This window comes from Melospiza melodia, chromosome 5, assembly GCF_035770615.1.
Source record: "Melospiza melodia melodia isolate bMelMel2 chromosome 5, bMelMel2.pri, whole genome shotgun sequence".
Lineage (NCBI taxonomy): Eukaryota > Metazoa > Chordata > Aves > Passeriformes > Passerellidae > Melospiza > Melospiza melodia.
This window is the reverse complement of record NC_086198.1, coordinates 32,963,772-32,979,904: the sequence shown is the minus strand read 5'-3', so window position 1 is coordinate 32,979,904 and position 16,133 is coordinate 32,963,772. Positions and strand designations below refer to the sequence as shown.

Genomic DNA, 16,133 nt, shown 5'->3' with positions numbered 1-16,133 from the left:
TTTTTCCTTGCAAACAGCATCTGAGTGATAGAGGGGCATGGGGAGAAAAGGAAGGGGAGCAACTCCCGGGGTGCAAATGCTCCCAGTTCCACTCTGCATACTCCGCAGCCTGGGGCTGCCCCGCTCCGCCCCCCGGCTCCTGCCATGTCTCACCAGTCTGGCGTGTGCCCTGAGCCCCCAAACGCAGGATTTGGGCTCTCTGATTTTAAATACAGGATTTGGGCTCTCTGGTCAAAGCCTTAAAGTGCCTGGATGAGCCCCCACTCGCACTCCCCAAACAGGGCTGGAGTCTGTTTCACAGCCCTGAGACTGCCTGCATGGGCTTGGCTCCAAGTGCCAGCAACGTGGGACTTGCCTCATTTCTGAGCCAAAGAAAATGCCTGATTTATTTATTACAGGACCCTAAAACTGGCCAAATGAGCCTGCTGCCCCCCAAACCCAGGCCTCAGTCCCTGTTTCCAGGACATGAAGGTGCCTGGCCCAGGCTCACCACGGGGAGCCCCATTCTGATCCCCAAAACCCCACTCAGGCCTCCTCTTTCTCAGCTGGGTCTGGAGCTTCCAGCTGCTGGAAATGGGGCTGGAAACAGGGAATTTGGTCCCTGAACCCCCAGCCTGAACTCCCCCTGAGATGTCAGGACAGGCTGGAGAGCCAGTGGTGTTGGGACATGAGATAAAGAGGACGATGGAGCCCATCCAGGATACCCCAGCACGCATGAACACCCCAAGGACCCCAGAGTCCTACTCCTCCTGCTGCTCCCTGCCCAGCCCCAGTGCCAGGGATTGCAGAAGAGGAATCTGACCACTGCCAGCCTTCTCCCAAACCACATCCATGGGCCATGCCAGCACCCTGCACGGCTGGGCACGGTGGGAGACGGGCACCAGAGAGCAAAGGGCAGAGACCGGCCAGCATCAGCGTGTTTACTTCCCGCTGCACAGCAAGCCACACCCACCCTACAGACACACCCTCCAGGCACCCGCCCAGCAGTAAGGCACTTTTGCAAACACGTGAAACATTTTTGCCACCATCCCCGGGGTGTCGGTGCCCGCAGGCTCAGCGCAGCGTCACCAGCTCCTCAGCAGAAGTGGGGTGAATGGCTACGGTGTTGTCCAGGTCGGCCTTGGTGGCCCCCATTTTGATGGCCACGGCGAAGCCCTGCAGCATTTCGTCACAGCCCAGCCCTTGCATGTGCAATCCCACCACCTTTGGAGGAGAAATGAGAGGCCAGGTAGGACCCAGGCTTGGGGAGCTGGATGCCAGCCCAAGAGCTGACCACAAGGGAACAAGAGGACAGCCAGCCATGGTTCCCAGTTGTCCCCACTCACCTTCTCCTCCTTGCCAGTGCACACCAGCTTCATGACACACTTCACCTTCCTCTGGGTGACAGCGTGGTACAAGGGAGTGAAGGATGTGTTGTAGATCTTCACCTTGTCCTTCCCATGTATGGCCATGGCCTCCTCTGCAGCAGAAGCCACGGAACAGGGGTCAGAGGGATGCACATGGGACATGCCAAAAGAGCAGTCAAAGCCCTTTGGTCAAGGCTCATTTGCTAGAGATCAAAGCATCTCCAGTATGCAAGCAGCAGCTCTGAGGCAGTGTCCCCAGCCCCTGTGTCCCTGTGTCCCCACCTTCGGTGAGCCCCACAGTGCCGATGGGCGGGTGGCTGAAGACAACCGTGGGGATGTTCTCGTAGTCCAGCCGGGAATCCTGCCTGCCCTCGAAGAGCCTGTGGGCCAGCTTCCTACCAGCTGCAATGGCCACTGCAGGGACAGAGAGAGACGGGGACTCTGAGCCACGTGGCACCATGGGGCTGAGCAGGGGAGGGGGCAGGGCTGCAGTACCTGGGGTGAGGAGGGCTCTCCCACACACATCCCCGATGGCGTAGATCCCTCTCCTGGTGGTGTTCTGGTATTCATCCACCACCACGTGGCCCTTGGGGTCCATTCGCACGCCCTGCCACGGCAAACAGCAGACACATACGCTCCAGCAGGGATGGGAGGACTTGTGGGGCCCCTGTGACAGGCTCTGGAGACCAAAGGCAACCCCAAATCTCACCACTTGCTCCAGGCCCAGCCCGTCAGAGTTGGGCTCCCGCCCCACGGCCCACAGTAGGCAGTCCACGTCCCGGATCACTGCCTCTGTCGGCTTGTGGCCGGGTGCCACCGAGGCCACCGTTACATCCAGCAGCCCACGTGGAGACTTGGTGACCCTCTTAACCTAAGGGCAGCAGGAGAAGGTGCAGATGGCTTTTGCCTTGCAACAACAGACAGCAGCCATGCTGCAGAAGCAGGCATGTTGCCAAAACCATGGCTCAGCAAGCAGCACCCAAAAGGGCAGCTTTCCCCCAGCACTGCCTCTGCAGGAGGGATGGGACAAGGCACGGGGCTGCTCTGTGCTCTCCCACCTGTGTGTGCTTCCAGACATCCACCCCGGTGTTCTCCAGCTCCTGGGTGCAGTTGGAGCTGATTAGGGAGTCAAAGGTTCGCAGCACCTGGGCAAGGACCCCCCCAACCCTGTCAGGTGAGGGTCTGCAGGCAAAGGCACCACCTGGCAGCCCCTCCACCGGCATTTCCCTGCCCCAGGAACCCAAGAGGTTTAGGATGCTTGTGGTTAACAAACTTCTGTTTGTTTCTCCATTATTTTCTTTTCGTTTCTTCCTCTTTTCAAGTTGTGACTTGAAATAAAGCTCAAGGGGATGGATGTGGTGACACACATAGCTGCAGAAACACCGGGCTTGTGGGTGGGTGCTGCTAAAACACGTCCCCTGCATCCTCTGCATAGCTACCACGCCACCATCCCCTGCATCACTACTCCCGTGCCAACTGAGACCCTCCTTCACCAGGAACTGACAGCCAGAAATCACTCTGGCCACCAGGGCTGGGGTATGGCAGTGGGGCGGGAAGCACAGCTGGGGACAGAGGGTGGCACTACCTTGTCGTGGCGGATGAGCAGCGAGGACTTGGAGCCCAGCGTGGAGAGGATCCCCACCATCTCCACCGCGATGTAGCCGGCCCCGACGACGACGCTGCGCCTGCAGGGAAGTGACAACGCCGTGTGCAGCCACCTGGAGATGGCGCCGGTGGCTGTGGGAGATGGATCCCGCTTTACCTGGGCAGCTCCTCCAGGTCGAAGAAACCATCACTGGTCATCCCCAGGCTGGCACCTGCAAAGCAGAGATGCTTTGGCACCCTTCAGCTGTCCCCCTTCCCTCCCAAAGCCTGCTTTGCTTGGGCAGACCTCTCCCCAGCCTGGGAGCCCGGGGGATTTCATCAGGCTCACCAGGAATTTCGCTGTCGGAAGGGACAGCCGGGCGCCCTCCCGTGGCTATAAGGATATGAGGAGCCGTGTACTTTTTCCCGTTCACTTCGATGGTTGGCTCGGGATCAGCGGTAAACTTGCAGTAGCCCCGGATGATGTCAATGTGAGCCTTAGGGGTTACAGTTACGGGGTTAACAGCGGCATAGAGGCAGGGCTTCCACAGTCGGAGGACATCCATTAGGGCTGAAAACGTGGCCAAAAATCCATCACTTCTGCCACTGGGATTGCAAGATAAACACATCCCACACTCACCTTCTTCACATTGTTCTCATAGATGTCATTGAGGCGCCGCACGTAGGCATCTCGCTTCTCCTTTATGGTCCTGGAACAGAGCAGGGAATGCCATCACTGCCAGCAGGTGAAGCTCAGAGCTCAGGAAGAACCTTGCACTTCGTGCCATGCTCCAGTTCACAGGGTGGTAATCAGTCAAAGGTTAGACTCGATGACCTCAGAGGTCTTTTCCAACCGTGATTCTGTGAACGCAACCCCTCTGGCATGTGGACAGCCATGCCATAAAATAAAGAGGCTCCCTATGACCCTTTCCCCACCAAAGCAAGATCTCTGTGCCTGCCTTCCCTGTGTTTGTCCTTCCCAGAGCCAGGTTGGCTCCCTGTTCTCCGAAACACAGCTGGCCCTGTAAGCAGCTCTGCACAGCCCACGGGAGCCTGGAAGCAGGCAGGGACCCCTGGGCAGTATAAGTGCGATGCTCCCTGCGGGACACTCACTCACTGCAAGATGCTGATTCCCGACTGGTTCCCGTTCTTACCTCCAGTTGAACTTGACACCCGCAGTTTCAAAGCCATAGTCAGCATGGTCGTGGACAAACTCTGCGTGCACCGCCGTGTTCCACATCACCTGCCCACGCAAACCCCAGGTTGGCTCAGGAGCACTGCTGGCACTCTGGGAAAACCCCTGCCAGGCTGCCTGATTCCTCACCTCTGCCCGGAGTGCCCACAGCAGCCCGATGGCTCAACAGCCTCCGAGGCCCTGCTTCCTCCCCACACCCTGTGCCAGCACCTCCCTAAAATTTGGCAGGCACCTACAGCAGACCCAGCCCACGCCACTGGAGCCGGTGGCAGAACAGCCTCACCTTTTTGGGCACACATCCAACATTGACCTGGAGGGAATAAGAACAAGTCTCAGTGTCAAGGCCCAGTTTCCCCAAGGCAGTACTCCAGAGAGCATTCCATATCCCAGCTCTCTGCTCAGGAAAACAAAGGCAGGATTAGGGGTTCCTGGAAAAAGAGGGGTGTAACCACCCTGGGAGGCTCAAGGTCTTGCGGTTTGCTCGTTTTCTTTCACTTCCTTGAAAGATAATATGGAAGGTGGGGCCTTCAAACACAAAGGGATTTTTTCCATTCAGACTGTAAAAATTATTTACTAGCAGAAAGGTGTTTGCCATCCTTTTCCTGCACTTCTAATATGCTTATTTTCCCAGCAGAATGCATTTAGGGCATAAAATTAGAGCCTGTCCCTCACTTGCTTGAGGAACCAGTTTGTTTTTTGGCTCGTTACCAGCTCACCATGCTCTGGAGTTCTGCTTTACCGCCTTGCAGTTGCGCTACACAGGATCCAGGAGCCATCGGCATCCTGCAAACGGCTTGGAAACTGCCGGGGAGAAGCTGGTGGAGATGGGGGATTGGGATCCGTCCTGCTTCAGCCTGACAAGGCAGGTCCTTGCACAACGCCCGGACACCGGGAGGGCGATTCCTCCTCTCCCACTTCCCGCACCGCGACCCCCCGGGGGTTCCGCCACCATCCCTGAGTCACCAGGGTCAGCGAGAGGGCACCGGCCCCGCGTCGCTCGTCCCCTTCCGCGTCCCTCCCCGCCCCGGGTGCGGGTGCACCGCCAAGAGACTCACGCAGGTGCCGCCGAGGCGCTGCGGCTCCACCAGCGCGACCCGGGCGCCGAGCTCGGCCGCCCGGCGGGCCCCCGCCAGTCCCCCGGAGCCGCCGCCCAGCACCAGCAGCTCGTAGGCGGCCGCCGCCATCGCTCCAGGCTCGGCCTGGCCCCGCCGCCCCTCCCCGGGACCGCCCCCGGTGCCGCCCCGGTCCCGCCCGGCCCTGCACGACACCACGTGTTGGGGCTGACAACGGCGAGTTTATTGGTTCAGGTACAGCGAGGAGGATTGCAAGCACTTCCAGGACAAATATACAGAGGGGAAGGGTGGGGGTGGGAAATAACAAAAGAGAAAACAAAATAAAGAAAATACCCCAAAACAATTAAAAAAAAAAAAGGGGGCAGGATCAGCACAGAAGGGGAATAGCGCTAAAAAGGGAACGCTTTTATCTGGGTTATGACAACGTACTCCCAAGCAGGAATCACTTCCTTTCTCCAGTTAAGTTGAGCGGTCTTTCCAATAAAATAAAGAGTGGTGGGGGATGAAGTTAGTGTACACTTCCCTGGAAAACAAACTCTAATTCATGCCAGTTAAACACTAGAACTAAAAATGTACAAAGAAGCGTCAGAGGAGATGAGTGTTGTTAGAGTGTTACCTTTTCCTCTCTGAACAGTCCAGAAGGAAAACAATGACTACAAATACAGCAGGCAAACTGACTTTCGGGCTGATGGGCATGGGACAGAGAGAATGTCGTAAGGAATTCAGTCTCAAGTTGTGCTAAATGCTCTTCGTCCTCTGTATGGCACATTTTGGTCCATGATGGGGATTTGAGTTGAGACGAACCCTGATTTCTTACAGAAACATGTAAATATTGTTGCTTTTTTAAAATGCCAGGTGTACTTCCTTCTACAAAGGTTGGGAGAGGTTTATAGGAAGTAGTCTGGGGTACGACGGGTAACATGAGGCTCTCCACGACGAGGTGCTGGGTCAAACTGGAGGCTGCAGGAAACAAAAAGGGATCACTTACCCTCTTCCACAAGTCACTTTCCACTGCCATGATAAACACCAGGCTTGTTTTCCTGCTGCACGTAACATTCCAAGCCCCAAACAAGAGTTAAAACTCATCAGTGACCCGGTAGCCCGTCACCACTTTCTCAGGTGAGCAGCTGAAAGCACAATTCAGACCCTCTCCTTCATCTTACCAAAGATGAAAACAAATAGATAAAGCCATGTGTTTTCACTCTCTCCATCAAGCTTAGGCAATAAAGAGACTGAAGGGCAAAAGCTCCAATTCTCCAGACCGCCAGGAAGAGAAGCTTTTAGGAGCTTAACTCACTGCTTACTTTAAGGCAGAGCACACGTTAATTCCAGAGTGGTCTGAGCTGGCTTTTCATGGAAGAACCCCTTTGGGAATGAACAGTCATTCCTCACAGAGTGGCTAGAAGGAGAGCCCAGCCCAAGGCAGCATACTCACAAGGAATATTTTAAAGTGTCATCTAGTTCCATGATAGCAGCCTGGTTCCCACAGCGGTAGCAGTAATTGGGGGCACTGAAGATGGTCACCACATTCCGGTCATGGCACCAGTTATAACCCTGCCAGGGACAGAGAGGGAAAAACAAAAGGTCTCTGTTAAACCTCAGCCCCTCCAAAGTTCCTCTTCAGGCCTGAAACTCTCTGAGGCACTTGCGAAACTACAGATTTCTTGAAGTATTTCCAACTGACTTAGTTTCATTTCAAAATAGATGCTTTACCACAAGAAGCAGCAGCAGGTACCTCACAAAACCAGCTTCAAGCAGCCTACAGGAGATCATCCCCTCTTCACTTGTAAATTATGGACTGCACCACTGAAAAGCCTTGGGATTTTTAGGGATGCCTTCAGCTTTCCTCCATCACAAGTGACAATTTGCCTGCTGAATGCCACTGACTTCTGACACACAGTTCTGCTTAAGGGATCTACCTGCACTAGATTTTAAAAAAGGCATCTGCTCCATTGACCCACCTGGCATTCTTCCAGCAAGACATTCAAGAATAGCCTGTAGAGAGCCAAAATTGGCATAATCCCTGTCACATCTGACTGCTGAGCACTATGGGACAGGCTGTTGGATGTAGCAGCAGTCTGAGCAAGAACAAACCAGCATGGAAAAAGATTATTCCTGCCACAAACAAGGCGTGACAGAGCCCCTCTGGCAATTTACTTGGAGGGGGCAATTTGCTTGGAAAGGCCAGAACATCCCCTTATTTAGGCTGCAGGTCAAAGCACGTCACTTTATTTTGTTGTTTCCATGTGACTAAAGCCTCTCTTTGGTATTGACCTATGTAAAAGGTGCCGACAAGCCTGTGAGCGGAAGGTGTCCCAGAGCAGACCCCGTGGGCCCCGGTGTTGGAAGCCCTGGCTAGCAGTGCTTGTCCTACCTCCATGACCAGCTGGTGAGCGCGGGAGACCAGTGTGAGACCATTGGCGTGGTTGAAGGTTTCCGAAATGTCCTGCCCGAAGGTGTAGCCAGCACCACGTGGGGAAATGCCCCAGCCACCGCGGTCATCCGGGTCCGACCACAACAGATCACACATCGGACCCTGGGAACATTAGGAGCTCTCTGTTAGACCACTGGAAAGGTGCTTAAACACTTTTTATTTACAGCAGCAAGACTGCCAGCACATCCTGCTCAGTGCAAGGCACGTGAAGAGTTTACTGAGCACACATTTGTGAGCCCCAGCCACTCCCAACAAAACTTCCAGCTGCCCCCGGAGCTCCAAGGTGGATTTCAGTTCAGATTTCATGCCCCAGGAAGCTGCAACACCGTGCAACACCACAGGAGGGAGGCTGGGCTGGCTGGGGAGGAAGGATGGTGATACAATGTGGCTTCACATTTTGGTTGTCAGTTCACAACCACCTCTGCGAGGAGGCTGAAGATAGTAAACACCCTCCCCTGCCAAATCCTGCTCTTTGAGTCAGACTGAAAGCCCAAAAATCCCACGATTCAAGGGAAAACAGCTGTGAAACCCCCACAGCTCTCCTTATGTAGGCTGCTGTAATCAAAGCACACTGACTTATGTGTGTTTTGCCCAAATGTTCATCTGCTCTAGCTCCTGGAAAGGCCATAATCCATGTGTAACCACATGTCTAAATGGACTGCAACGTGAGAAAACATTTGCATTTTCCACCAGCAGATATTTAAGTTTCTGAATTCTGTTACCTCATGTGGAACTTCCTGCAGGCGGTCCAGAGCCCTGATATGATCCAGTGTATCTATGGATGGAGAGAGGCCACCATGGAGGCAGAATATCTGTTCCAGAAAGAAAAGAGCAATCCATTAAGTGGGAGCAATAACCTCCAAACCAGCTGGGTCTAACTCTGTTAACACTCATTCCCAACCCCAGCCATCTTATCCTGGGATCACAAGTTACAGGAGCTTGTCTGGGACTGCTCCTCAGGATGTCACACAACACAGCCTGCAGAAAGGGAGGGAAAGGAGGCTTTTCTTCACACCACACTCACCTGGCCGTCTACTAGAGCTGTGAGAGGCAGGTAATCAAACAGGTCTGTGAAGTACTTCCAGACGTTGGCGTTGCCGTACTTGCGCAGGCACTCGTCGTAGAAGCCGTACACCTGGGTGATTTGCCTGCTCTCGTGGTTGCCCCTCAGGATCGTGATGCGCTCTGGGTACCGCACCTGGGGGCGGACAGAACCTCCCTTAGCAGAGGCATGGAAACAAGGAGTGATGGAATATCACCCACAGCAGCCCAGCACTCTGCTCCCAGCACGGATCCATTTACACCCGTCATGCCCCAGCCAACGGCAGCATCACCAGGAGGAGAAAATGGCTCCCAGCTCCTATCCCCAGTCTCCCAAGCCGTACCTTCAGCGCCACCAGCAGAGTCACTGTCTCCACTGAGTAATAGCCTCTGTCCACGTAGTCTCCCATGAACAGGTAGTTTGTGTCTGGAGACTTGCCACCGATCCTGAAGAGCTCCATGAGGTCGTGGAACTGCCCGTGGACATCCCCGCAGACGGTGACGGGGCAGCGTACCTCTTGCACATTGGATTCCTTGGTAAGGATTTCCTTAGCCTGGCAAGGAAAGCACGTTTAGGACACAAAAGGAGGAAGCTCCTCCAGAGGCAGGTGATGTTATTCTGCTGCATTCCCACAGGAAACTGGTGTCATCCCCACAGCCCAAGATGACCACTGGAAAAGAGTTTGGTAGGTGAGCACAGACAAGGGATGCTTCCCAAATCCCAGTGCAGGGGGATGAGCAGGTTTACTAGAGCAAGGCTAGATTTCCTTGCCCGGGGCACATTTTGCCCACCAAAATTCCAATCCTCTTCCAAGCACAACAGTTCAGCAACTTCTACAGGCGAGTCACATACAACTGGAAAGCAAAGACAGAGGCAATTGGAACATATGGAGCCAGCACCAGCTTCCCTGGCTGTACCCAGCTGGCAACAAAACCACCACAGATGGAGGGATGGCATCCCTGGATTTAGTCATCTCTTCTTCCACACCCAGCAGTTCCTCTGCTAATTACAACCATGCCATGTAGCCTATCTGCACCACCTCATTATCCTTATCAAATACCAGGTTTGTTGTGCTGCCTGCAGCTCACTGACTGATGCTGATCAGCGCTCCTGGCACATCTGAGGCACAGGGAACACCCACAGGATGGCTCCATCTGATCCAAACAAAAGGGCTGGAAGATCACCAGCACTGAGCAGTCACAGGCAGGTGATCATCTGGGTATTCCTTGCCATATCCCTTAGCTCAGGATGAGCTAAGGCTCGCCCTGTGCTGCCAGAAGGGAGCCACTTCCCAAGGATACCCTCTGAGGACGCCTGCATTCCCATTCCAATGTTTTCTGCCTTGCCTCTCTTCAGAAAAACATGTATCTGGAAGGAATAACTACACCCCAAGCAGTTTGGACAGTTTGGACTGCATCCAGCATGCTCTCTGCACAGAACCTAACCTGAGGGGTCCTTAAAGTGACCTCCTGCCCATGGACTTGCTGAGATGGGCTGTGCCTGGGAACTGCTGAACATGTTGTATGTGAGTGCTGTAGTAGCACTCAGATTCTGCTCGCATGTCTTTAAAAGCATTTACAGCGCCTTCGGAGAGCTTCCACCCTCTGGGAGAGACAAATATAAACCCACAAAACAGCTGCTCCCTGTGCTCTGGCTGCTGCACAAAGCAACAGGCAGGGGTTTGTTCCAAGCTGGAGCTCAGCAGGGCTCCTTTTCCACAGGAACAGGGCAAACAGGCTCCCTTCAAACCTATCCCAGGAAGGGGGGCCAGCCCACAAACTGAAATGTCAGTGCCAGGAGAACCCAGAAGTTTCCCCTGATGAGGAAGGAGGAGCTGGCAGGTGACAGGAGCGACTCCTTGTGCTGCCAAGCAGCTGTTCCCCTGCACCCATTTTAGTTCACCCTGTGGGCAGGACACTCATAGGTGCACGTGGACACATCCAGGCTGTCATCTGAACTCTGCAGAGCTCGTTTACATCAGGCTGGGGAGCCCCAGTTTGCCCTTACGTGATCATTTTTAATGCAGAACAAGACTCTCAAAATGCTCAGCATCAATAAAAACACCCCAGAAAAGCAGTGACTAACTGCCTGCAGTGTGAACACTGCCATCAAATGACTTAAAATAAAAAGCACTATTACAAAGTAAAAATGAAAACCTCTGATGCAAGCAGGCTGCCTGGCATCATCAGCACTCACTTAATCCAGGAGGCTAATAAATAACTATGACTTAGAAGTCAAAATTTAGCTACCTTTGTTGCAGAAAACAGTGACTAATGGTATCAGCTTCCTGTGCATCTGTCCCACTTGCGCTGGATGAAAACCATATCCAGGTCAGGATAAAAAGCAGCAGCTTTTAGGTGTTTTTATTAAATAAACCTCCCTTGTATTAAATAAACCCAACCAATGGCTGCCTGTCTGTGCTCAGAGAGCCTCTGAGGAGCAGCCCATTTGCTGGCTGTGAGCTTGCCCATCACCTCAGCTTCTTGGGTGCTTCTCAAGAGCCTTGGAGAAAAGAAAAACTCCATTCCTTCTGGAGGATTCGTTCCGTCAGCTTGGTCTGACCAATAGAGGCTTGTTCTCTGGGAATCCAAAGCCAGGCATGGAGCTTGGGATCAAAATTCACCTGAACCTCGAACCCACCAATGTCCACAGTCCAAACTACTGTACCACCAAGTGGGCTGAGGATATTGAACCTCAGGGAGCTTGGCTGGAAGGAGAACCAGCCAAGTGGGATGGGAGTCAGAGGGATGGGAGGGATGGAGCTGTGTCACCCTTCAGGAATGAGGCAGCAGGGGACACCCAGAGCCTCTGCCAAGGCGCCCAGGTGCTCCCAGAGGCTCCTGAACCAGCAGCACCAACAGAGAGACAAAACACTGCCAGCCACAACACAGCACAAGGAATTGCCTGCAACGGGACCGTGTCCCCTCTTACACATCTCAAGAACCAGGAGAGGAGAGAAAAGCTGCAAGGAGAGGGATGTCCATGGATGGCTGCTTGTTTAACTCAGGAGACAGCCTTTTCCCTGCCTTCCTCCATAGCCCATTTCACCATCTTGGTGAAAAACCTGGATTAAGCAGGGTGGCTCTCAACTCCCCCGCCTGTGTGCTCCAGCAGTGACCAGAATTAATCTTTCTATCAGCCTCCAAATTTCTGCGGGGTTTGAGCTAATTTCCATTGTGAACACCAACAGAATAGGAACAACGTTATCACAGTGAGGAACAGCACCTCCCTCACCTCACCCCTGTATGAGCCACAGGGGCAGATCAGCTCCCTAACGAGGTTACCACTGGGCAGGTGAGGACAGAACGCCACTTCCACAGCTGCAAATTTCAACAACTTTTAAGCGTACACAGTCACTAGGCACACCTCCACTGTGTCCAATTCTTCCCTCATCACTGCCCACTATGCCAGTACGTAAACCAAGAATGACCCACACAAATAACTCTCAGATTTTTCTAGATTTTTTTCCCTCACTTCATTTTGATTTTTTGTTTTAGTACTCAGTTCACCCACACACTGAAACCTGAGGCAAAAGGCACTAGTGCACTGGGCCCCTCTGAAATCAGCTCCAAACACAAGAGTGCTAGAAAGTGTTTGGGAGAAGAGGATTTCTCCAAATATAATTTCAAGGAAACCAACTAAACCAGCTTTGTGGCAGGGCTGCACACCCAGAGGTTTTTGTAAGCTCCTCTCCTGGGTGACACAACCACTCCCCAAAACTTAAACAAGCCAAGTCAGTGCAGGGCACAGTGTTTCCTTCATGCCCCAGTCGTTTCCATCAGTTTCCAGCAGCCTGGAAGAACGAGGTGCTGTGACAGATGACACACTTCCCTGTCATCTGCCTCCTGGACAAACACCCTCCCCACCTCCAGCTGAGCTCTCCCACCCAGCTTCTCCCTATTTCCTGTGTGTCCAGTCACCATCTGCTTCCCAAAACACAGCAGCCACTACTCCAGCTTCCCGAACAGCCACAGCTCCCTCACAACTGAGGGAGCTCTGGAGAAAGAGTCACAAAACAAACAGACAGCCCTAGCATGGGACTGAAAAAATGAAAAAGAAGGGAAGGAAACAGAAGCTGTCTGAGCGTTAAGGAGTGCTAGGATCACTGCTGGAAGAATATGGCAAGGAAAATCTTCCCTTGGTCACAGACTGCAGCGTTGAGAGACTACTCAGACAACACCCAGCACAGGTCTGAGGACCTTTCTCCTGATGGGAAAAAAAGGCTTTTCCCATTCCCCACTAAACAAACCCGAGCACGGTTTGCCAAGGCCTGTCCAGAACAGCCGACAGTGTCCTTTACCCAAACATTCCTCTTTCTATTTTGGTCCCCTCAGCGGGCGGGGAGCCTCTCTGGGTCTCATCTCTGCTTCCCGAGGTCCCACCTCGAAGCCAGTGGGTTTCCTCACTGAGTGGGGGTCGACTTTTCAGCGCGGGGCTCCTCCATGTTGTGCGGCACACCGGGTACCCCCCGGCACCACGCCGGTGTCCCAGCGCTGGATACTCCAGAGACACCGACCTGGCCACGCTAATCTCACAGAAACCGCTCCAGGCATCCAATGGCGGATACTTCACAGGCACCATCCCGCTCACCCCAAACCCACCGGCACCAGCCGCTTTCCCAGTGCCGATATCCCGCCAGGCGCATCCCCGCCTCCCAAAGCCCCATATCCCGCGGGCACCACCCGCTCTCGCCAGGCCCGGTGTTCCACAGGCAGCACGCCGCCCCCCAGAGCCCGATACGCCCCGGCCGCAAGCCCGTCTGCCAACGCCGGACACACCGCGGGCCCCGTCCCGCCCTGCCAACGTCCGGCCCCCGCACTCACCTTCTCGCACAGGCTGCGGACCTGGCTCTCGCTCAGCTGCCGGCACTCGTTCAGCTGCTCGATCCACTGGTCCAGCTCCTTGGCGAAGCCCTTCTCCTCCATGGCGAGGGGGGCCGGGCGGGCCCCCCGAGGCCCGGGCCCGCCTGTGGGTGCCGGCGGCGGCCGGGGACGCGCGGCCCGCTCGAGTCTGCTCCGCTCCGCGTAATGGCGGCGCCCCCCGCCTGCCGCGGCTGCTGCGCAATTCCGGCCACGCCCACGGCCGCGCGCGCCGCGCGCCGACGCTTCCGGCGCGCTGAGTCGGCCTCAGGGCCACGCCCCCCCCGCTGGCCACGCCCCCCCCCTCTGCCCCGCCCTCTCCCCTCACGGTTGCGTGAGGCTATGGCGGCTGCGCTCGGCGAAGGAAAAAGGAATTAACTGCTCCCTTCTCTCTAAGGAAAAAGGATAACCTCACACGCGTTTGCGCCCGCTGTGCATGTCGAGTCGCAAGCATTGGCAGCAGGGCTTGGGAATGTAACAGTCCCTGTCTGCCCCTCAGTGAATGTGCGGTGTTCATTCCTTTCGCCATATTCCCGTGAAATACTGTGGGACAATAATCACAACTGGAGGGGTTTTTTTGTTTCATCACGTGTACGATGATGTGCCAAATATGACACACGATCAGTGAATATAAGCAGTAAAATTAATATATTTACTTACAATCTGGCACTCTAGTCACCTTGCCCTCAGCTTTAAAGTGTGACAGACCTGCACGAATTCCTACCTAGTACTGTTTATTTCTCTCCTTTGAACTCGTTCTGCTGTCTCCCCTGTAGCCAAATGGAGCAGCAATATCATGACAGAGATGCAACAACTGAGGGTGTGACACTGCCACAATCTGGAGTGTCCACAGAGCAAGAACTGGGATTTTGGGAGACCTCTGAGGCTAAATTTCCCTGGGATTTTTAGCAGGACAAGGTAGATCAAGTCCATGAGGTGTGTTTGTTCATGTCAGATGGGAAGGCTGAGCTTTGCTGAGGAGCTGCTCAGGCTGTCCAACCAGGAGCACTCATGCTGGTCACAGGTCCCTTCATCTCTGCTGGGTAAAACAGACAGATTTAAGGAATTCACCCTGAACTGAGGGGAAAAAAAATGAAAGGATTCACAACATCACATCCCTGAAGTAAATTTTCTAACTAAAAACAGCTAGCAAAGTAAAAGAGAGCAGTTTACATAAAACACAACCTTGTGGCTACTGTTACAGATGACAATTGCTCGCCAGTCCAGTTCCCAGTAAAGATAGCTGCCAGGAGGTGTTCACACTCCTCTGGATGTTTGATTTGTTTTCCAGAAGATCATTTCTGACCATATTGCCCATGTTTGTGACACTGCAGCACAGAACAGCCATGGGATAAGGCAAACCCAGCCTTGTGGGAGGGAACAATAAATCTTCCCAGTCCGAAGCATACAGGAGAGCAGCACCCTCAATAAAAGTCACACCTGACTTGTCCAAAATGACCCAAAAAAGGGCATCCAGCACCCCCAATAAAAAACACCCCTGCCTTGTCCAAAATGACCCAAAAAAGGGCATCCTGAGCCTCAGGAGGTCAGCCTTTAACCAAAAGCAACTTTTATCCCATCTTTCAGTTTCTGGAGGTTTCCTCGTGATTTAACTTGAGCAAACAAAGCCCACATGGACATGCATGCTGTGGTGCTAAGTTTCTATTTTCTGATTCCTTGCCACCATTAAAATGTTTAATAGGGGAAGCTTAAATGGAAAGGTATTTTCTGAGATATTTCTCTTGGCTCCCTGTCAGGAATAAAGAGGTTTTGAGGTATCGATCCAATGGCAGATCCTCAGCAAAGCTCTGGCAAAACCCCACAGCCTGAGCCAGGAGCATCCCCAGAGCAACAGGACGTGGTTTGCTGGAAAGAGGGAGCTCGTGGGATCAGCTGGGGATTTTCCTGCAAAGGAGTGGCAGGGATGGAGCCTGCAGAGTCTCCCAGCAGCAGTGGGGACATTCATCAGGCTCCCTGGCAGGGAAAACTGACAAGCCTCACCCAGAGGGAATTAATGAAGGCAGGATTTTCCACCACCTTCTCTAAAAATCTCTTCATTTCTCTGCTAGAACCTTCTAAAAAGGCAATGCTGGTAAAGTGGCATAAAAGGCCGTTTTATTAAAAAATACATTACTGTTGGCTGTGTAACATTAAACTCCCCCATGGGATACCTTGCTTTCTTATTCTTGTGATTTTTCCACTGAAACTCGTTTTTTTAGGGTGCGATACAGAACACAGGAGAAACAGCAATGCCTATGGAAGGCATTGCCTGGGCTTATCCACTGCTTCCCAAAGGGTGCTGGACTCCTGTGTTTTAGAGATGATAAAAACCCATCCCACAGTGAATAAATGAAATAAATCAGTAAAGTTCTTCCTTCTGCCAGCAGATGAGGGTGCACAAACCCAGTGGGAGCTGCTCCAAGGGCCCCTGACCCCCCTGTGAGGGTGCAGGGGAGCACTGGACCACCCAGTGGCACGAGGATACAGATCCCTAAAACACATTTTGGGGTGCAGACACAGCATTTTTGTAGTGCATGGGAGGCAAACCTACCTGGCAGCAGCCTCTGTGGAAGCCTGGATTCTTTCTCCCAGAGTTTCCC

At 53.6% G+C, this 16,133-nt stretch overlaps 2 protein-coding genes across 3 annotated transcripts; both read right to left on the bottom strand.

Annotated features, from left to right (window-relative positions):
- Positions 1–906: 906 nt before the first annotated feature.
- On the bottom strand, positions 907–5,309 carry GSR (glutathione-disulfide reductase). 2 transcript variants are annotated; one of them, XM_063156916.1, is made up of 13 exons: positions 5,181–5,309; positions 4,409–4,435; positions 4,085–4,173; positions 3,571–3,640; positions 3,280–3,427; positions 3,109–3,163; positions 2,932–3,031; positions 2,405–2,491; positions 2,056–2,217; positions 1,842–1,953; positions 1,629–1,760; positions 1,326–1,459; positions 907–1,203 (listed from the first exon to the last, which is right to left on the bottom strand). In XM_063156916.1, the coding sequence occupies exons 1-13, from the start codon at positions 5,307–5,309 to the stop codon at positions 1,054–1,056; spliced, it is 1,395 nt and encodes a 464-aa protein (XP_063012986.1). In that variant the 3' UTR covers positions 907–1,053. The 2 variants fall into 2 exon arrangements, with proteins under 2 accessions (XP_063012986.1, XP_063012987.1); XM_063156917.1 differs by lacking the exon at positions 5,181–5,309 and adding an exon at positions 4,842–5,047.
- A 90-nt stretch (positions 5,310–5,399) lies between these two features.
- Positions 5,400–13,656, bottom strand: PPP2CB (protein phosphatase 2 catalytic subunit beta). Its single transcript, XM_063156915.1, has 7 exons — positions 13,498–13,656; positions 9,018–9,227; positions 8,657–8,830; positions 8,355–8,444; positions 7,573–7,734; positions 6,634–6,752; positions 5,400–6,158 (listed from the first exon to the last, which is right to left on the bottom strand). Exons 1-7 carry the CDS (start codon positions 13,597–13,599, stop codon positions 6,086–6,088), a joined length of 930 nt encoding a protein of 309 aa, XP_063012985.1. The 5' UTR covers positions 13,600–13,656; the 3' UTR covers positions 5,400–6,085.
- Positions 13,657–16,133: the final 2,477 nt, after the last annotated feature.

Bases quoted from the DNA above. Each gene is read 5' to 3' on its own strand.
- PPP2CB (XM_063156915.1), bottom strand. From the start codon at position 13,599: ATGGAGGAGAAGGGCTTCGCCAAGGAGCTGGACCAGTGGATCGAGCAG. The intron at 7,735-8,354 runs GTAACAGAATTC...TAATGTTCCCAG, and splicing joins TGCAGGAAGTTCCACATGAG to GGTCCGATGTGTGATCTGTT. The intron at 6,159-6,633 runs GTGAGTATGCTG...TGTTTCCTGCAG, and splicing joins GACACTTTAAAATATTCCTT to CCTCCAGTTTGACCCAGCAC.
- GSR (XM_063156916.1), bottom strand. From the start codon at position 5,309: ATGGCGGCGGCCGCCTACGAGCTGCTGGTGCTGGGCGGCGGCTCCGGG. The intron at 3,428-3,570 runs GTGAGTGTGGGA...GTAACCCCTAAG, and splicing joins ATGAGAACAATGTGAAGAAG to GCTCACATTGACATCATCCG. The intron at 1,761-1,841 runs GTACTGCAGCCC...CTGTCCCTGCAG, and splicing joins GAGAGCCCTCCTCACCCCAG to TGGCCATTGCAGCTGGTAGG.